The 21693-nt window shown below is 39.6% G+C and overlaps 1 protein-coding gene across 2 annotated transcripts in view; it reads left to right on the top strand.

Moving 5' to 3' along the window:
- LOC110985010 (coiled-coil domain-containing protein 33-like) overlaps positions 1-21693 on the top strand; it is a 31540-nt gene that overhangs the window by 2892 nt on the left and 6955 nt on the right. For both annotated transcript variants that reach the window (XM_087129769.1, XM_022245689.2), the window contains exons 4-18: positions 83-387; positions 776-919; positions 1514-1677; positions 2347-2501; positions 2712-2821; positions 3342-3541; positions 4027-4150; positions 5841-5973; positions 6151-6281; positions 8663-8734; positions 11004-11249; positions 16407-16573; positions 18003-18129; positions 20823-20952; positions 21322-21410. In XM_087129769.1, coding sequence (XP_086985895.1) covers positions 83-387; positions 776-919; positions 1514-1677; positions 2347-2501; positions 2712-2821; positions 3342-3541; positions 4027-4150; positions 5841-5973; positions 6151-6281; positions 8663-8734; positions 11004-11249; positions 16407-16573; positions 18003-18129; positions 20823-20952; positions 21322-21410 — 2297 coding nt within the window. The remainder of the gene's footprint in view (positions 1-82; positions 388-775; positions 920-1513; positions 1678-2346; positions 2502-2711; positions 2822-3341; positions 3542-4026; positions 4151-5840; positions 5974-6150; positions 6282-8662; positions 8735-11003; positions 11250-16406; positions 16574-18002; positions 18130-20822; positions 20953-21321; positions 21411-21693) is intronic.

Raw genomic sequence — 21693 nt, 5'->3', positions numbered from 1 at the left:
TTGAAGATATGAATTAAATCATGTTTTGCAGCTTCCCTGAAATCTCTCCATCATTTCAATCACAAATGTGGTAAACTTGCAGGTCTTTGCTCTCCCAATGCTGCTAGCGAAGTCATACTCCAAGCTGAGGTTTTTCCTTACACTGAGAATGATGTCGCTGTCGGGACGGTACCCAATGTCGGGCAGGCGACCTTTACCATCTATCCGCGCACCAGCACCCCTTTCATCAAACTTGTTGGAGCCAACCAAGGAGAAAACTTGTACAAGTATGGCGGAACGCTCAGCCTGAGGAAGCTGCTGGCTGAAGACGGTCTGACCGTCCTTGGGGGTAGGCTGAATTACCAAGTGAAGTTGAGGCTACAACCAGACAAGGAGCCAGAGCCAGAGGTAAATTGTATTTTCTGATTTGTACAATTCAAATTTTTTCACATATACATGCATTTAACCCCGGATGACTGCTACTACCGCACCTTTGTGTGAGCATTAGTGCATACCACACATACAGTCTATTCACCATGCAGCTGCTGGTTCAATGGGGCCTGCTGCTGGACAAAGCCCTCCATTCGTGGCATGCCTCAGCCCAGCAGTCGCGGTCAAAATAATCCCACCGTGAAGGGGTTAAACAAGAAAGAAGTAGCTCTTAAGCTAGTTATATTATTTATTTTGTAGATTGCATGACAATTAGACAAAAATTAGGGTTTTAAAGTTGGAGCAAGATTTGTTGAAATGTTTTCCAACCAGTTTTGGATTGTATCCGGTCAATTTTTCACATCAGGTTCCCCCAGAGTCACCTGCTGTTGAGGAACCCCCAGCTGAACCAGAACCTTCCCCAGTACCGACACCAGAGACGGACATGCCCCCACCGTTACTTAGACCCAAGACAACTTCCATTCCAAAACAAGCAGCAGTCAGCCTTGAGGTGAGGCCATCCTTAGTAGCCATTGATGCAATCAACTTTGATCAGTCATCAACCACCTTTGTCGGGATCCCAGAAGACATGCGCTGAGAAATTGTAGTTCCAAATCTGATGTAGTTCTGATATCCAGAGATCAGTCTGTTTTCTTGTACGGCCACGGTCAAGATTTTTGTGTTGGTAAAACATAGATCATCTAAACTTTATGGGCAGTTTGGGGATCAGTAATATCCTACTTATATGTAAAAATTTATGGTTTGGGGCAAATTCAGTAAACTTTAACTCAAAAAGAAGAACTAATTTTATGGATCTGTCGCCTTACGTAAGATTTCGAGCTTTCAGCTTGACCTTATTAAGGCATTTTCATAATCAAAATGTTGTATTTAGAGTAAACTTGAACAGTCATTGACTAAGGAAATGGTACTTTTTTATTTCTGATGTGACATAGCAGAAGTTTACATTCCAAGACTCTTGTAGTAACCCCGATACAAAAAATCCATGGTTTGAGCCTATAGTTGCATGCTTATCTGGCCCTCTAAATTTCCACAAGTGAAGTCAGTATATTTCCGGCTCAAGGATCCTTCATCCAACCCAACACAGGACAGGCTTCCCAGGAAAGAGTTCAATCCCAGGCGAGGCTCCGATCTCCTGAGACAGAACCACATTTCCAGACCAGATCAGGAGGACGTGATAGTGATCATCCATGCTGCTTCCAATCTGCCACGATTACCGGATGGGTCTGCTCCGAGAGCCTATGTGGCAGGGTAATGGCTGAGATATTTCACTTGTTTTGAAATAAAACAGGAATTTGATTAGTTTGACCTTTATGCTTTTATCCATGGTCATTTCATTATCACACAGGCACAAGGAGAACATAGACTACTGTGTCCCATATGGGACACAGACACACTACATTATTCCGTATTCCATGAGCTCCAGTGTGATAACAAATTTATCTTCAAGCAAACTTAACGTGCAATAAAAATGTTATAGAAGCCTGTGCATGTAAACGTGCGGCTTTTAGCGTAAAAATAGCACAATGCATTGAGTTAGAATAGCGCATTATGCAGGGTTTGATATGAACTGTGCAGTAGAGTTATATTTCACACTGTTTATTGCCATAGATTGACCAATCAGAATTGAGAATTCAAATGTGCTTGCAGACAAAATTATATGTCTTCATCATATCAAGTGTCCGTATAAACTCATACATTTGGTCCCTTTGTGGCAGGCATGGCCAGTGGATTTCATTTAGTCTTAACTTGGACCAGTCAGAGACTTACTGAATAATCACATCAGGTTTTTGAGAGATTCTAAGAAAAAACCTGCACCTGTGTAAAATCAACCCATATAAAAAGTTTGCATTATTCATAGCCAGTATTTGGAATAATGACGAACATTCACGTTTTGTATTCCCACTGGTTTTTTTGCAGGACCTGTGATTCTGCAGTCAAAGAGACTACACTTGGAATCTGCACTACACACTCTGTTCAGTCCGCCAGCACCAATCCAACCTGGGAAGAAGCTATCAGAATTACTGTTCCTGTGAAGGGGATGCAGGAGAAGTCAGGGACCCAAACTATGCAAGGTAATCTCATATATTAAACGCAATATCAAAGCATTCAATGGTGGTGCCAGTCAGAGAGTAACTTTCTAATGTACTCACTACTGCTGTCATCAAGTGAAATACACTGATTTACGTAAAGAGTTTTGTGAATAAAATTATGAAGGATTTTGGCAACTTTGCTATCATTTTCTGGGAGCAGGTGACATAGTATGTAACGTCAACACTTTACAGATATCAAGCTTCAAGTTATTCATGAGACTTCACGAGATGCAATACTGGAGTACAGACTACCACTCAATCAGCTGCAGCCCTTCCATCACTATCATCTGGACCTTGTTCAAGTAAGTCTAAAGGGTAGATGGAAAGCATTGTTGCTCTACGGGTGCTAAGAAATCTCCTCGTATCTAGACCTTTCTTTGGCCTACGTATCACAAGTGCAAATTTGCCAGCAAAACAATAGCAGGCCCGTAAGTACAGAAACGACAAGACTAATTTGCAAAGGGTTTACAAAATCTGTTGTGAATATGAAAATGCTTAAGATGAATACATTAATGCTGACAAATGTAGGTCCCATGTTAACACCAAAGAAGCAACTTGAACTTTCTGCAAACTTTGGCAGCCCATACAAAATGACAGTCAGTGTTTGTAACGAAACGATCTATTTGTAAATTATTTTAATCCCAACAGTCCTTCAATTCTGAAATTTGAATGTGATTTCTTAAACTCCCTAGGGGTTCAATAAGAGTGTATGTTGCCATCAATATGGAGGATTTCATCTGAATACTATTTGATTTAATGCTTATCTCTGTCTAAAAGTGAAAATTATTTCACTTCATGTATTGCCTCTCTCCATTATGACAGGATGACAGCCACCTTTTCATCTCAGTCCTACGAAGACAGCCTCTCCTGACAAGATTGGATGATAGTTTGCTTCAATCCCAAGATGCTCTTGGCTTCCACGGATTAGAAGTATTACTGCAAGGGGTGGAGGAGCAGTTGGCCAATCCTGTGGGGCCTCTCATTGCCACAGCCAGACTCGTCCCTGACCTTCTCTCTTATAGGTCAGCTTTAAAGCTTTTGGACAAGTACTTGTCCAAAGTACTTTGGGCTCTTTTGAGTCATTTGAAACATTTGATGATGACAGGGCCATCCCATCATCAAATGTTTTGAAAACTTTCCTGAATGTTTTAGCAAGAGGTTGCAATTAAGAAACTTTTTAACAAATGAAAAATCTTAATTTAAGTTTGTAGAACTTTATTATTCACAGTTCATATAATTTCGATTTATTTACTATAGTTTCACTTGTTTTCCATTTTTGTCTTTGTATGGGAACCCTTCTTGAGTTGCCAAAAGCAAGAACAAAATTTCAGTTTACTCATTTCTGAGTATTTAATTCCATCATCAGTGAATAAAAAAGATTGAGCGCATCATTCACTTGGTCACATTAGACCTGCATGTTGTTAAAAATGGTTAGTGTGAAGCGCATACATGTACATGTACACGCATCATTACAAAGTTCACGTTTTATATTGGTGTCATCCCACAGGCATCACACTGCAGAACGTAATCTCCAAGCCTTGAGCCTCATCCCATTAACTGTTGCTTACCCTGACCCACACCCGTCTTCATTTCTTGTTCCTCAAGGAGGAGTCAAATCAGGCTCGCCCCAGGTAAGCCCAACTTCACAGGAAGCAATTTCATTTCATTTTGAAAGTGGTTGTCAAATGCATTGTTTGTAACAACTGTTCAGCAGGCTACGTAGTTTTTTCAGACTTTTACAGTGGTTTTGGAATGAGTTCCATTTGTGGTTGTGTTGCCTATTTTAGTCCCACCTGCAGAGTGATGCAATAATTTGTTTATAAAACATTATTGCAGTAAATATTAAAGGACTTTGTTGTTTCACCCAATGTGTGACTTGTTTAGACTGTGACAACCCTTTGAAGGGACATGCAGGCCAATAGCAGACCTCCCAACCCTCCCGATTTTGGCAGAAAATTTCCACTTTTTCACTTCGTTTCCGCCATTCTGATTTCGCCCCTAAAATTTCCGGCAAATCGCAATTTTGACACGCCTATCATTTACTGGAAAATGTCCATGTAATCTTGTGCATGTACTTTACTGCAACGTGCCACGTCCATGGCAATGCCCTCTTTTGAGGCGTACTTGCCTTGAGTTGGACATGATCACATGATAAAAAGCCCTCTATCGACAAGGTGCAATGTAACTAACACTGTATGTATCGTGCGGCACCCAGTTTCACTCGGAACCACTGCTAAGAATGTTTGGATCGAAGACTAAGCTCTGCAGTGAAATCATCCACAATCATGTCAAGTGTGCAAGCACCTCGCGTTGAATTTTGTGGTGAATCAACACATTTAGGAGATGTAAAAGTACTGCGGACCATATCAGGTGATGTAAACTCTTGTGGTAATCAAAATTTTATGGAATCGGTGAGTACGTGCGATCCTGTATAACCTCATGGACTCGACTCTTGTACGATGCAGCACTGAGTTTTCCTTGTTCATGGTAGTACGGAGAATGTTCCGCTTTTTCATGAAAAGTTCTAAATTTTGGAGAAAAGGATTCCGAATTCTTGATAGCCAATGTTGGGAGGTCTGTATTTCATAGTGATATACTCTTGATAGCTACACAAACTGACACTGTGTGCACAAAGTCCATGCACCGTGCATCTCTTGACGATGCAGTAGCAGCGTGTTATATGTCATTTAGTAGCAAAGTCAACAATTTCTAGGACACATCACTCAACCGCCATTTTGGTCCTACGATAAAAGAAAAATAACAGCACTCTTTGTTGAAGAGTAGAGGTTTATTTTTTGCCAGCTATGTACCAATATTGCATGTGACATACAGAAAGAGACACTCTACAGAGGAACATCATCAATTTCCCCCCAAATTGCTTTTTCCCCCTTCATATATCCTCTCTGAATTGCCTTGATTTCTACACCTCCCTAAACTTTTGAGTTTTAGTTTGACTGTAACATCAAGTTTGGCTCGAGGAGCATCAGTTGTTATGCCGTTGACCCGAGGACGGAAAGATTTTCTTTCAGTTTAGATGTATTTAGGCCAGTTTGTACTTGGCGTGAAAAGAAACTCAGATGCAAATTTGTGATGTCAGGTCAAACGTTCGCGCTGCAAATTCGCAGAAGTTGAACACATTTCAACCCCAGCGAAATTTCGCTACAAATCTCTTGTGAAGTCAAATTTGCTCCGCTTTCACATTCGCTTGAAGTATGAACCAGTCTTCAGGCCTGCATGTGGTTTCCGTATTAGAGGCAAAGTCTTAGACAGAGGTGAATGTAAGATTTGGACCTCCCCCTTGTTTGCTCTTCATCTCTTTAGGTGAGCCTAGTCGGGCTACCTGAGGATCAGCCTTGCTGGCAACATGGATTCCTCTTCACTCACCCCAGGGAGCTGGCTTCATTATTCACCGACGTTGCCGCATTGGCTCTCCAGTTTTACCCAGCATCTTCTGGTATGCTATTTTCGTGTCACCAATCTAAAACGAAATTCAGTCTGGCTTAATATTTTCTCTGCAGAAACTCTCAACGAATTCTTTGTCTGTTCTTTCAACATTTCGATTATGAAATCTTTGTCCAGTGAATCCGTTAGAAACATTCATATACACGTACTTCTCTGTTGTTTTTGGCAGCTTTCAATGGTGAAGCGTGGTTATTACATACCCCATCGGGATACTGTGCTCAGCTTCTTGATACTAGAGCATATCACGCATTGAGGAGTGATCGCGGTAGGCTTGGAATACGAGTCAATCTGCCCCTTCAGGTAAGTCTCTAATCATCACATTTTGGGGCAGAACTCTAAATGTTCAGAACTTTATACAAATTGATGAAGAAGTCTGTCAAATGAAAAGCCCAGTTGCCTACATAATGATGTCATAGCAACTTAGCAAGCCACTGAGCTACAGTCGGAATGGTATGTGTTTTTGTGGAAGTCATCAGGTGTGAGGAACATCTGTGAAGAAAATTACATCTGAAGTTGTCTCCTTGCAGAATTTTTGATTGGTGTGACAGTAAATAGTTTTTGTTTGTTAAAAAATATATTTGTCTGGACGTTGAGGATGTGAATTTTTGCATTTTGTTCGGATATATGTACTATTATAAACGGAAAAAGTATGAATTAACATCATTATTTCCAACTGTGCACAGACACAATTTTGTTAGTGCAGTATTGTAAAATGCTTCACTTTTTTGTTTAAGCTTTTAGTAAACATAAAAATAAGAAGTTAGAGTCATTTGTAAAAGTTCAAGACCACCTGGAATTTTAGTGGTATTTCTGTCACTGGGCCTGCATTACACTGTCTCACTGAATGATTACTTAACATGATTTTTACAGTGGTGCATAACATCAGTGTAGTGCTATATACCCATTTGAATGAAATTTTTGCAAAGGCAGGTCTTATATGACATTTGTCATACAAGACATGGGTAAAAAAAGCCAAGTAATCAGAAATAAAGGAGGGCACACTAAATATCAGATTGTTAACATTTCAAATCATGGAAATGAAGTCCAATAGCTATTCAACCAAGATACTAAGGTTACACATTGACGATTAACATAAGTTGCCATGATTGATAAGGTTGGTTTTTCTTCAGGTGAATGCATTTTGTGTGGGTGGTCCTAAACTTTTGCAAATAACTGTAACAGCAACATGAATACCAGGAAAAACATGTGGAGTAAATCTCGAACATGTTGGACAGAAGGCTTGGCGTAAGATGTTTGAACACATTGTCTAACAATAGTATCCCCTCCAATCATAGCCTCGTCTGTATCCTATCTCATTCCATCGTTGTTGTTCATTTGAATATTTTGTTCTGTTGATTTTCATCTGTTGCCGTTTACATGTAGTGAGGTACCACTTGTTCCCCGTAGAATTAATCCCATGCACTTTTGTCAGTTTCATTTCATGCTCACGGATGATATACAATGGTAAAACATGTCACTTCATTTTTGTTCACTGCGTTGTTTGTGTGGTTGTTTGACACGTGGCAAATCCTTCAAGCACCTGTTGCGTGTAGCAGAGCTGTTTATAGAGAGAGTTGCGACATGAGAGTCTCATTAGTTGGAACCAACATGGTGGATTGTGCGTTAGTGCACATGAACGATGAGCACACAATAGCAGCACACATGATGAACAGCCATTTGGTTCCAAAGTCTCAAGTCGGCACTACCCTCTCTATACACAAAGACAGCTCTGGTCTGTGGGTTTGTGGTTTGGTTATGCATGCAGTTTTCTGTGATATTTTGCTTGCAAAATTATTGCATAAATGGTTATCTTGTTTTGTACGTGTATGTGGCCACTACCATGAAATCTTGTCAGATTGAGCAAGGTGATGGTGGAAAGCTGGCCCTTTGAATCTGACACATTCCTGCCAGTATGGTCATCTTGATTAGTCTAACTTAAACTTGTAGATGGTCAGTGTGTTTCTTTCCCTGCAAAGCTGTGCATTGTGAATTCTGGTGACCCTCTTGGAACTTTTTTTGGGAAGAAGGTTTGACTCTTATTTAAATCAATGTTTCTATCGTTGTTTTGCGCTGCCAGACAATCCGACTATGTTTCTCCCTTTCCGTGAAACCAGTCAGGGGTGTAGCGACCGGGGGGATGTCACCCCCCCAAAAAAAGTTAATTCTAGTCAGCAAATAGAGCTTCGGTTGGCAAATAATTCAAAATAGATACATAAACAATATGCATTGGCTGTCAGCATTTCCTCTGAAGCATGAAATATAGCATACCACAGATTTCCATTTCACAGGACCCGAGAAGTCGCACAAATTACAAGTCGGCAAATTGACTCAGGCACACCCCCAGAAAATGCCTTCACTACACCCCTGATGATAGTGTTAGTTCACTGTTTTGCATAGAGACACTTGGTGTTTTGTTTGTGAAAGGTTTGAAGCATTTACTAGTACGTGCCGTTGTAACTTACAGTACCACCAGCGTTCATTTCTTGGCTTCCGATAAGTATCTCGTTTTCAAATCACTCGCCAGCATTTTGTTTACTTCACCAGACTTTCTCAACTGATTGGTTGGGTTTTCACAACAGCGATGAGGTTTTGGTGGTTAAAAAATGTCGAGTTCTCTTTGGAGCTCTGCCTGTTTTATTAGAAGGTAAAAGATGCCACTCCTTGTTTCTTTCATCAATTAGGGTAGTGATATGAAATCAAGAGATGACAAGACACCACACATATCAATCATACTGCGACTCATCACATCTATGGTAAGTTCAAAAAAAAAAAAAAGGAGAAGGTTTAATTGTTAATTATTATAGTAAATGCGGCATTTTCAGTTTAAAGATCCCACAAGCTGATTGAACCCTGTCGGGCTACCAGTACCAACAAGATTTGAAGATTGCCGCATTGGTTCTGTTGATCCAATCCGGTTGAATTTGCAAGCACAACTTGATGATGATACAGTAAGTCCATTCAGAGCACTGAGCAAGGATGAGTGGTTTTTTTGGGGGGGGGGACATCACTCTCAGATGCTGACCCTAGTAACATACAAACAATTGTAAAGTTGCTAAATATTTGTTTTCCTCGGGAGTAACTCGGTACACATAACCTGTTCCTCTCCTAGATAAGGGCAAAGATACTAGATATAGTAGCTGATATATTTGGTTGTCAGTCGACGATCATAAATAGCGAACGTAGACATGTGGAGATGATGCTAAGTGGTTTCCTAGCAGCCAATTATGGTAATTTATTTATTAATGCGTCATTATTTATTCGTTGCTGATGCTGCTGCCATCAAGGCTCTTTGCACAAGAACTTTTTAAGTAGCTAGTTACTGAAAAAACCTTATCATCTCAGGCTCAACATTTCAAACTTTGGCATGAAATTTGTTAGTGGTTTCAAGCATTTTTATTTATGTCCGTTGTTACATTGTTGTCATTTTGGTTTTAAAATATTAATATGTTTCAGTAAGAATGTACATGTACTTCAGAAGTAAGGAGTGCTTATTTGTGTGTATGCTTTTCGTATGATTTTTTAATTTTTAATTTAATTTTTAGGTTTTTTATTTGGGGCACGGTTCTTTTAAACTGGGTTGGAAATTATCTTACTTATCTTTGTTTATGTTTATGTGAAATTGTTTAAAGGTGCGACGACAGCAATGTAATTTTCCAGTTTCTGGATTTTAATAAAGATATCTTATCTTAACCACTTCCTGCCAGGGACTCCAGAATCGGAGACGTATGGTTTATATGCGTAGCCAGGGTCTCTGAACTCGAACAAAGGAAACAGGGCCCTATAACAAAAGACCGTACTCCGAACAAACGACCTGGCTGCTGGGCATTACCGACATTTTTCACTCTCAAAAGTGGTGATAATCCAGCCTTGTTTGGAAACAGTATACCAGCGTTTGGGGCATTGCGGAGAGCAAGCGGATTACCACCAGTGACAAAAGCGCACCACCACCGCAGCGATGAGCTACACAGCACCGCTGCACGCTAATCTGGCCCCTATTGAAAAGAGGTCAGCAGTGCACTGAGCCAGGTTCGTGAACAAAAGACAGTTATATAACACCGCACAATCTGGGCTCTGTTTACAAGGCTGCAGGCCTGGCTGAAATGTTCAGGCGTCAGTGAAGGTCACCTGTCAACTTAGAGTAGTGCCTAAAGATTACTTCGTGCGGCTATAAACGACCGTCAAATGAAATGATGAATTTTTGAAGGATTTTGAAAACGGAAAAAATGACAGTCATGCCGGCCAAGTATCATCAACATTGAAAAATGCCCCGGCATGAAGTGGTTAACATAGGAAATTGTGTGCCATTATGCTGGCTTCATGAATAAGTGATATTCCTGTTCAGTTCATCACATCCAACCTTCCAGCACACACATCAGTAAATTATGGCAAGTCAGTCCTATTTGTACTCTGCCTCAGAGAGCACAATTATTCGCACTCAGTGGAATTGGAGGCCCAGTGTGCATTTAACATCCTTGACTTGGTTACTAGCAACTCATTTATGTGTTATGTGCACATGCACATGCTGTCATGCTTTTTGGTGGACTTGAAAGGACACAGTAGAGGCTACTGTGTGATTCTTCCTTTGTTATTTCTCAGTTTTGAAGCAATTTGTTTCATTGACAAATCTTCACTCCCTGGAAGAAATCGGCAAAGCACTGGTGAGGATTTTGTGCATGGGCATCACATTGCTTGCAGTGGTCTTGCATGATCACTTTGTTAGCGGCAGCAACAAAGCAATCAACACTGAACCCCCCATCAGTGCACCATTATTCCACGAAATCAACAAGCCCGGGGGGAGGGGACACCGAACTTTGAAGTCCATCCTTATACTCAATTTCCCAGGGAGATTGACTGAATTTCTTGAAACTTAGGTCAAAAAAGTATTGTCAGTGAGAGAAAGTGTTTTACTTTTATAGTTACATGTAGTTTGAACACTGGCTTGGGACTTCAGCAGGTGTGTGTAAGTACTTTTAGGTCAGTCATTGTCAGTCATGCGAATCACTTCTTGATGATTGATATCAGAGACCGGATTCGTTGGCCGCATCCAGTGACTTGAACATGCTGCCAAGCCTGCCGACATTCTATCAACATGAACTGAAATCTCCGGAGCCGTCCTTCCAGCCCCTGTCAGTAACACCATCATCACCACCGGCAACGCCCAAGCAGGGCGCCCAGTCATCGCCTTCGCCTGCCCCCCGACCAATGCGGGCTAGCACCCCACCGCCAGTGCCACTCTACACACTGAGGCAAAAAACAAGAAAGAAAATTGTAAGTTGGCACCTTTATTCTATGTTGTCCCTCCCCCCCAAATGACTGTGATAGTCAGAAGCCTTTTGAGAGTGGGGAAGGGGGAGGTAAAATCATGGTTAACCTGAATTGTGATTAAATCTATAAGTCAAGTCCATGAGCCCTTCAAGAGTAACTAGATGAACAATGACTACGGAATGCTTGGGTCACAGTTCATTTGCATATTATTCGCTTAACCAATTGCTGCTGGGTGTAATTTGAAGTTGAATGACGTAAAACTGAGAGATTTTCAAGATTTTCCGTTTTCAATATTCTTCCAAAAACATAACTTCATTTATTGGACATTTACACCCACACAAATGACTGTCTGGTGGCTACTCTAATCTAACAGACAACATCTATTGATGCCCGAGTATTTCAGCAAGGCCTGCCGCCTGGTGAAAAGAGGCCAGATTGTGCAACGTTACATAAGTTTCTTTTGTTCCCGAAACTGGCACAGTGCACGGCTGGCGTCTTTTCAAAAGGGGCCAGATTAGCGTGCAGCAGATCGTATCACTCATCACTGGTGCGCTTTTGTCCCCGGTGGTAATCTCCTCACGCTGAATGCCACAAGCAGTGGTATAATATTTCAAAATAATGACAGATTTCCTCCTCTATTGACAACTGGGAAAAAAGTTAACAATTTCCAGCAGCTTGGTCTTTCCAAGTACAGTCTTTTGTCAAAAGGCCTTGGTCTTTTCTCTGGTTTTGGGCTCCCCGGTTTCATGTACATGTATAAAGCCTATGTGCCCAAAACTGGGCTCCCCGGCAGGAAGTGGTGGAGACTGGATGACTTGTGATGGACTTAGAGGGACTTGCGATGGACTTGACTACTACTTTGCCATGTTTTTCATTTATCTGCTGCCTTTTTTGTGTAGACAACCAGACTCACGGACTGTAATAAGCAGATGCATGCAATACAGAAAGGAATAATACGGAATGAATCAAATGATGGTGTGTTGTGCTCTCACAGTTCATTAGCCTAGTTCAGTTTGATGCATAAACAGCAGACATAAATGATAGAAATGAAAACTGAATTTAACTAAGTGTCCTCAAACCTGTATGTGTTAAAGTGCCATTACCTGAAGACGATGGTAAATTTGTTTGTGTTTCTTTGTCCTCAATTTCTCTGTTGAGGACATACATGTAATTATGCATGCACATTTAGGTATTTGGCAATGAGCCAAGATTTTGGTGTTGAAGTTGATTCCCTCGCAAGTTCCTTCTCAAGTCTGGACACACGTCCTGTCACAAAACCAGTCACAAGTCACAGGGTTAACAATGACAAAGGCGTACTGTTGTTGCAGTTCATTTGAATGGCTCGTGATTTGGCTTGAGACTGACCCAGCGGATGTACAGGTTATTTTGGTCCTGTTGAATTGGCCTGAGGTTGAGCACACTCAATGTTATCTGCATTGAGATAATACCAAGAGTGATGTACAATAATGCCCTAGGTACTTGATACAGATCACACTTATTTACATTTACACAGATCATTGCCAAAATAAATCAGTGCGCCACTATATGTCGTCACCATTTTCGCAGAGAGACTTGTCTCGCCATAGAGTAAAAACTAGTTTTTACTTATTTCATTTGAAGTTGGTCTCATTTTTAAATGCTCATTTCCTCATTTTTTAGCATTCCTTTGACTTGACCAATGCTTCTTCCTGAAAGAAGGGATCTTAAATGACACAAAACTACAAAATGATATTTACAGAAATACTCATTTGTTTATTCTGATAACAAAAACTTTTGAGTGTTTATGAAAATGCTAAAATTTGTGTGAGTTTTGTCGCTTTGTGAAAACAGCATGCACAGTACACGTTTTTGGCGTAGCACATGCCAGATGCAACATTGTTGCATTTGTACACATTTCCAGAGTCTACTTTGTCTCTTTGTGAAATTGGGAAATACGGTTTAGTTAAACTTTGCCCTGTGGCAATCATTATGATATGGCTGATTTCAGTTGATTTGGTGAAAATCAATTACACCAGGTTGTAGGCATCACATGCTCTAGTTGATTTTGCAAAAAAACGTAGGTAGTTCATTGTACATGTATGCATGCCATTGTGTCATTTTATGCATAGTATTTTTGTCGTTTGTGCTTGTTGACATCAATGATCTGTGAGACAACATTGATATGATGACGAGGCTATCAATTGATTCAGTAAAGGAGAGAAGTCTTGTAATGGGAGTATGTGTGTTTCCTTTCAAAGGAAAGAGAGAAGAGGGCAATGTGTGGGTATGGATTTGGGTTGGAAATTGATTTTGACATGGTTTGGGTTTTATTTGGTTTTCTTTTTAGTATGCGTTTGATTTCAATTCATTTTTTGGGCTTTGTGTGTGGTTTTGGGTTTTTTTAGGCTTATTGAGGGGAGGTTGATGGATATAGTTTGGTTTTGCAAGTAGGTTTTAGTGGAGATGTTGGTTGAGATTTCAGTGGGATCCCAACAGCTGTCTTACCTGTGTTCAGTTGAAGATAGCGGGTTACTAATGTGCCCAAATATTAACTTTGAAATTAATGGCAAAATTTATTGTCCTCCTTTTAATTCAGTTTCCTCGTCTGTAATTAATTTTTAAGAGTTTCTTGTACATTGTAATTACTAGTTTTAAACACTCTATTTGTTGTATTTTTCCATGTTGTCACTATCTAAAAAAATCAGTGGGAAAAAGGTCTTTTTGCCAACCTTTTGCATCCTTGTTTTGACTTTTGGTGAAAGAAAACCACATTACATAATAGTCCACAGAAATAAATTACCATACCAGTCTTTGTTTTCAACTGAAAATAGGAACACATTGCAAGGTGGACCTCCTGGTCCATAATTACCTTCACTTTAATCATTTGCCATTGTACATTATACAGACTGTGCATATTACAGGCACAAGACTTTTCCCAGTGGTGCTACATGTTGTGTCAATTGCATAGTTTACGGGTAATTACTAGCAACGCCCCACTGCCAGAGCCATTACAGCCTCCATTCCAGCATGAGGTTGCTAAGCAACGTACAAGCTTTTCAGGTTGACTGAACCTGACCCCGGAGTGTTACACATTCATCAGTGTGAAAGTAGATGGCTGTTTACTGCTATTGGCTTTACGGACATGAAATAGAAGTAGACAAAACACCCCCACCATATCCACTGTGGACAAAACACTCTAACTGACAAAAGAAGCTTGGGCCGGGGTGGTTCATGGACAGCCATAGCATACTATATGCAGTGCACCTAGCGATGCTTAGTGCTGACAGTATCTTGTTGATAATTGGTTGGATCAATTATGAAAGTTAACTGCTTACAGTCGCTGAGAATAGTGTTATGCTGAAGATATATGACTAGTGGTCTGCAAGGTTTTATTTGAGGAAGTTACATTATACTCACCACCGCCAGCACATCACAATTGAGTCTACTGAAACGACTACAGTAGTGTCAAAGCAGAGGACCTGGAGTACATACATGTCTATGAGTTAACACCTGTTCAGGATCACGTTTTTATGTCATGAATTGGATCATTCATCAATTTGCCACATCATCATGCAAGTGGTTCCTGCGTGTGTTGCACCGCCGCCGTGAGAATTGACATCAAAGAGTGGATGGACTTCACCACTGAGTGGCGAGACGGGAACAGAACCAGTTTTTCTATCCCAACACTGGATCTGTGAGACATGTGAGATCCGTCCATTTTGACGTGGGATGTGTAAACTGATGCTTCGAGCAAAACCAACCTGGTGACACTGTCCCTTCCCTTTCAGGACTCACTTCACAGCTATATCTTGTCTTGGATGACTTCTAGGGATTGTTTGAACAGAATGGATGTGGAATCATGCTTTGTTGATTTGCCTCTTCTATAAATGCAAACTGTGTAAAAGTCAAAATGGCAGTTGCTTACTACAGACCTTTCACATCCGATGTAAGTCTAATGTGATGATTAATTATGTACGTGTTATCAGCTGACATTATGTACATGTACTTCAGAAAAACTGTCTTTTGACATTTGTGCTTATTGCAAAGAAATGTACATCTAGTTTATGTGAAATCCTTCTTCCAGAGCATTAAGGTTTGTAAAAAACCAAATCCCCTGAGAACTGTGTTGTACTTTATTTGTAAATTGTTCCATTTTTTGTGAAAATTACTGACTTTCTGAGAATTTAATCATGAATTGATAAAGCGTTTTTTTTTTTCTTTTAAACATCTCATCTATTACATGTCCAGGCACTTACCCAATAGGGTGCCTTCCAAGACTAGCAGAATTCATCTGTTGTAAAGTACATATGTACCACCAGTGTGAGTGAAAAATTGTTCTAGCAGTATCCCAAGATAGCTTTAAAAAGGAAATTAATGAGTACGTTGGAACAGAAGTTGCAAGCTATTGAATTTGCAAGCATTTGCAGGATAACATCTGAATCTCTGTTGGAATGCCAAATCCTGGCATTCCCGTGTCTATCCTCTGAGACACCAGTCAAAAAAGGCTGATGCATAATTGATGCAGCACAAATCAAGTCATGATGTTATGCTGAATAGTGTACTCACACACAGAGAGATTAGGGAACAAAGTCCATACCGCCATCATTGTGCGCTATATTGATTTGTTTGGAAGAGACAGCTTTATATTTCTGTTAGGTACACGTGTGCACACACATGTACTATGGTCGCTGGAAAGTAACACTGAGTTACTGAGAAGCGAGTTACATGTACATCAGCCGTGAAATGTTTTTGACGGAGAGCTCTTATGAGGGAATCTTTACATTCTTTGACAGGTTTCATTTGTTTGCATATGAAGAGAAAATAATTCAGTTTGAGAATAAGTCCCCAAAACAATTGTAACACAATGGTTCTTTAGTCACATCATCAAGATTACGTATTTCTTGTGGGCATAATTCTCCAAGGAGATAGCCAACAATAGAGTGAAAAACACAGTTATCTGTGAATGTCTTTGAGGGTATCAAACTTCCATTACATACATGAACATGCACCCGTGTTTGGGACATATTGTGTGCAAAAATGTGGGCTTGCTCCTAATTTTCTCACTTTTTTCCCTGTTCATATTTTTATTTCAGCATGTTTTAAGAGGTTAAAGACTTTTCAACTGTTAATGAATATTTAACCTGTAATTTAGTCAGTTTTCAAATCTTGATGATTTCACAGGCCATGGATGATGATGACCTCCCTTCCCACAATGCCATGCGGGACCTTTTACCATCCAATAAATACCGTATTCCCCCCACAAGGCACTCTGATAATGGCCTTATACCAACCAGGCTCCCGCCAAGCCCCGACCCTTACAAACTGAAAGACAGGAAACCCAAACCAAAGTAAGTTTTCATCCCGTATTTTTTATTATTGAATAATGGTTCTCATCCTCCGTTGGCTTCTGTTACATAACATGAACTTGTAAGATTCTGCCAGAAATAAATATCCTTCCCCACCCTTGGTGAATAGAGATTTGAATCCTGTGGTTCTGGTTCAGGGAGTATCTGAAATCTTGGCACATTCCCCTTGCCTTGTGCTTGAATCACAGCCTACATGTACATGTACCTTAGTTTATTTTTATGGATATGCAGGCAGCTGCTTAATTCCACTCGTTCTGACATTTTTCCAAAACGAAGTTTCTGAGAAGAATTTCAGATTAAATTACAAGAAAATGAACTTATCCTTAGACGGCAGTTTGTACTTCGTACTCTGCGTGGTTATTAAATTCTTTCTGTTTTATGTGCAGAAAACTGGTTAAAGTCGTAGGGAAAAGAAAGCCTTTCCCCAATTATAACCTTTAAGCCAAAGGTGACAAGACCATCTTCCAAAATTAACATAAAAAATGGAACAGATTTTCTATTTATGGTCAAAAAAATGTCAAAAAAACATGATTATCTCTTTCTCTTTGACACATTGAAAATGTGGACTCAGCTAACAAGCAAACTCATGGGTTGCTGCCATTTTTCTAGAAGCTCCACATGTACACACATACAAGGTAGCATGCGATTCGGCCCAAGAGATCAGGTCTGGGTATCTGATGCTGACCGCATTATTCTCTGTGGCACAGGAATAGTCTGGTGCCACTGCATGTGAACACGAGTGCACTCTCACATGTACGCCACGCAAATTTACGTTCTGCTCCACCTTCAAAGTCTCATACTCCTTCATTTCGGAATATATTTCACAATTATTTTGACCAGCTAATAGTAAGACTTTAAGTTTATGCATCTTAGAGATTAATTTATGATGTTGTTCATTGTCATCAAAACTCCTCGTTTTAATACATTAGGGTCGTATCAATGCCAGTTGACACATATGTTCATGCATGCTTCATGCATGCCTGTTGTGCCTTTCTCCACGTTACGTTATCAACCAAACATAAACACAAAATTTGACCTCGCATGTTTCCGAAATCAGCCCAATTGGTTGTTGAAAGAAATTGCCCCTGACATGTATTTCTCTCGTGTTGATTTTGGGCAAAAACATTCACGGTAAATTGGTTTTGGGGTTGTCAATCTACCGCCCATACCGTAGATGTCAAAATATTGGAAGCCTTTTTCCTTTGCACTTTAATAACAGTGTTTGATGAATTGAAATATTTCTTTGAGATATCCCCAAGGAGTTTTTTTCCTGGACGACCCAGATTGATACGGACTCACCTGTTCAGCTATTGGCTCCATAGACATACTGTATCACTGACTGTTAGCTATTGGCAGGGGACAGGCAGCAGTGGAGCAGTTAGTTGTCTTTGTTCTTTTTTCCCTCCAATAGTTCGGCACCTTCAGAGAACTTTGACAAATACACTCTTAGTTTGATGGATGCCCAACAGAAGGAGCTATCGAGCTACCGTGAAGCACTCAACAGGATGGGGGAAGAAATTGTACGATTGCAGGAAAACGTAAGTAATTCTGTCAACCTTGACCTCAATTAAAGAGTCTGTAGTCTTGTCAGTTGCTTCTCTGATGAAAGAACCAGAGAGCCAACATGGATGGATGTACATGATCAAATCACAAGTAGCAGGGATAGACATTGACAGAGGAGTGACTTTGTCACAGTTCATTTGAGTAGTTTATCTCTAGACTTGAGACAGGAACTTGGCATGTGATTGACAGCGATTTGATTTCAACCCTGGTGTCATATTTTGTGTTATTTTGTATGCACTTGTTATCAAAAAACATGTACATGTAGTCTGTCTTTTTAAGGTGTCCAATGGTAAACACTACGGTACGCTCGAGGGTTGTTTAACAAACTGCAAGGCGTCAGAATTAAGTTTTTCATCATAAGCTCATAAAACATGGTTACCGTATAAGAAAAAAAGCTACACATTTAATAGTTTTTTAAAAAACTTTTTACAACAATGTTTGGTCATGAACTGATCAAAGTTACAAAAAAGTGGGACAAAAAGGTAATTTATCAAGTTTGCTAGGTTTTGAAATATGTGTTATAGTTTTCACATTGTTCAGATTTACATGTACATGTAGTATTGCATTCTCAAATTATGTGTTACAGCAAGTTCAGTAAAACCACAGTCCTGTGATTGTGCCATTAAGTATAACAGTGTAACTGTCATGTCATACATGTAGTTTGTTATATGAGAAACCAGAATATAAATTCTGGCATTTGCAAGAAACCAAAAAATCTCTTAGCTTGCCCACATTACTGATATTTTAAGACAACATCATACTTTGCAAAATCAACAGATAAAGTACATGTAGGTTCAACAGGAATAAGGCAAGTTTTAGCACTGCATTCACAGTTCACTTGTGCAGAGTTCCACGGCATGTTTGGGTTCCATGTTATACAGGTACATGTAGTGTGAGCATTGAAGTCCTGGCCAAACTTTGTGCCTCACGTTTCACCTTGTCCTTAGCTGGTGACATGTACCACAAGGGCTTTGGTTTAAGATATAAATCAACTCCATCTCACCTTCTTGACGTGAGATACTGAAGGGTAACTCACGAACCATGTGACTCAAAACACCAATATTTGGGTTTAGAGATTTTCTCATGGGACCCAGCAACCCCAGCAAATTCCAAGAAAATCTGTGAGATTGATGTCCGAAAGTGTGATTTGACATGGAATGACGCTAATTTTTCAGCCTATTTGAATAAACCGTGTGTGCTATGGAATGGAAATGAGCTTATTTTGGATCATGAAAGCAGTTTTGAAGTTTTACCCTGTGTGTCCAGCTTTGGACTCCAAAAAAAAAAAGAAAGACCCATGTACGCGGTTGACACCGGCGGTGGAACCAGGGGGGCCCCCCCCACTTTATAGGCCTACCAGCCGTTAGAGGTACAGGGCCAGGCCTTGCCCTATCACCCACTTTTAAAACCGTTCCGCTACTGTACACTTGAATAGGACCATGTCAATGTCTGGCATTTTTCCATTATCTGACAAGATTGATCTTGCAAATTTATATTTAGAAACCTGATTTCTTCACATAAAATAAAAATATAAATAAAACTACATGTAGAATTTGCTTGTGAGACCAGAATGTTTCAAACATTTTGTGAGTGAGTCATTAGTGTTCAAAATCTTTATATTATCATGAGTTGTCATTCGACATCCACCTGAAGTTAAATGTAAAGATATTTGTGAAGGCTTAAAATGAACATTGAACACTAACGCATATTTATCAATGGAGGAAGAGCTTGTCTACCATGCATGTCACTACTTTTGTCTGTTACGAATTTGTAGTCAACTTTCCTGTGTGTATTTACATGTATGTGTGTTTTCCTCTTGCTCTTTTGCCTAATTTCTTTTTTGTGTGCCAAAAATAAAATGGGTGGGAGCAACGGTGTGCGTTCTTGCATCAGTAGGAATAATTGCTAGGAATTACATGTACAATGTACATGTAGTTTTAAATATTAGAAATCCAGTGCCTGGAGGAAAATGGCCACTGTTGTCAGGTGCGGGCATCAACGCCAATGACAACAGGCATCAAATAAAATATGCATATTGTGTGTTACATGTACATGTATGTGGAGATCAGGGATAAATGTTGCTATGACAACAGGTGTTCATCAAAGCAGCAGTTGTTGCCGTAGTAACAGTAATAGACACACAGCTGCACACTGATCAAGTGAAGGATGCTATGAAAAGAGTAATTGTACCAGAAACTCATTAATTTACTTTAGTTTTTTTATGGGATGTTTGTGTGATATTTGTAATGATGCGTTTTTGTATATTTACAGATAACATCGGAAGCAAATGAATTTTTTGCCATCAGCCATACATTGGTTAGCATATTCCAATGAATGAAATACATTGTCATTAATCATTTCATCACTGATGAAAAAGACAATTCAAAAATACTGGTATTTGTGGAATCTCTAGAGCAATATGCACAGAGTTACCCAAGTACAAATATAATGGACCAATTCTAAAAATTCTGAAAGCATTAAAAATGTGAATATGAATTTACATCAATTTGAACATTCCTACTAGTTGAGAGCTTGCCATTAATAAATAAAAAGCTGCTTCATCAGCATAATCATGATAATGGTACATGTAGTTTTCCTTGTAAATAAGATCATTCCTGTAGCTTTATTTCATGTTTCATTTTAAAGACCTGTACTCTTCTGGGTTCAGATTGGTAGGTTAGAAGCAGACAACAGCAAGCTACGACAACGCATCAATATGTATGAGGACGCATCAAGGGCAATGGTTACCAATGATGATCTCGACGACATTACTAAGGCAGAACTGCTTGAAAAGTATGGTATGTATAGGACGAGTGGACTTCCTTGAGATGAACAGTTAATTGTTTGATCCAGATGATGGTTTTTCTATCTGTTATGCATTAAAAATCTCCTGTACAACAGTTTCTGATATTCTTAGGCTGTATGTCATTTCAAGGAGAATTCGGCTAATTTCATTCCCTTTTTATGGAAAATCATTTCCACGTTTCTGTAGGTGAATTTTTTTAATTTAAGTTTATTGTGAGTGGAACTCAACAATAAGTGTTGGTATTCAAAGATGGAGAAGAGAAGATAACAGACTGTGTGGATTATCCTACTTTCAGAGTAGTGTGCAAGTCACTGTGATGTCTTATTCAAGGAGGGATGCCAATTTTGTCATTCTTTCACAGTGGTTGTGCGGCAGAAGTTGGCCAGGCAGGTGTCAGAGACCACAAATTACCGGGACCAAGTCCTGAAACTCCAAAATGATATGATCAAGGTGAGTTAAAAGGAGACTTCCCCAGGTCAAAAAAAAAGTAAAGAAATATATTGTTTTCCTATGTAAAATGTATTTTTTTCACAATATATTTTACTTTTGTTTGGATTTTGCCACCTTAGTAAATAGCAAAGAATAATTAGGGAAAAATAGCTTTACAGAAAAACAGTGATAAAATAGTGATAAAAAATTTTAAAAATAGGTTAAGTATTTTAAAATTACTTCTCAAAAAATAGGGATAGGTTTCTCGTTTGAAGCGCCACAATGCAAGAAAACCAACATTTTC

The sequence above is a fragment of the Acanthaster planci genome, linkage group LG19 (genome assembly GCF_054643075.1).
Source record: "Acanthaster planci isolate LZ-2023a linkage group LG19, COTS_SCS, whole genome shotgun sequence".
Classification (NCBI taxonomy): Eukaryota; Metazoa; Echinodermata; class Asteroidea; order Valvatida; family Acanthasteridae; genus Acanthaster; species Acanthaster planci.
Note: the sequence above shows the minus strand (reverse complement) of the source record. Positions and strands in the feature narration are given on the sequence as shown.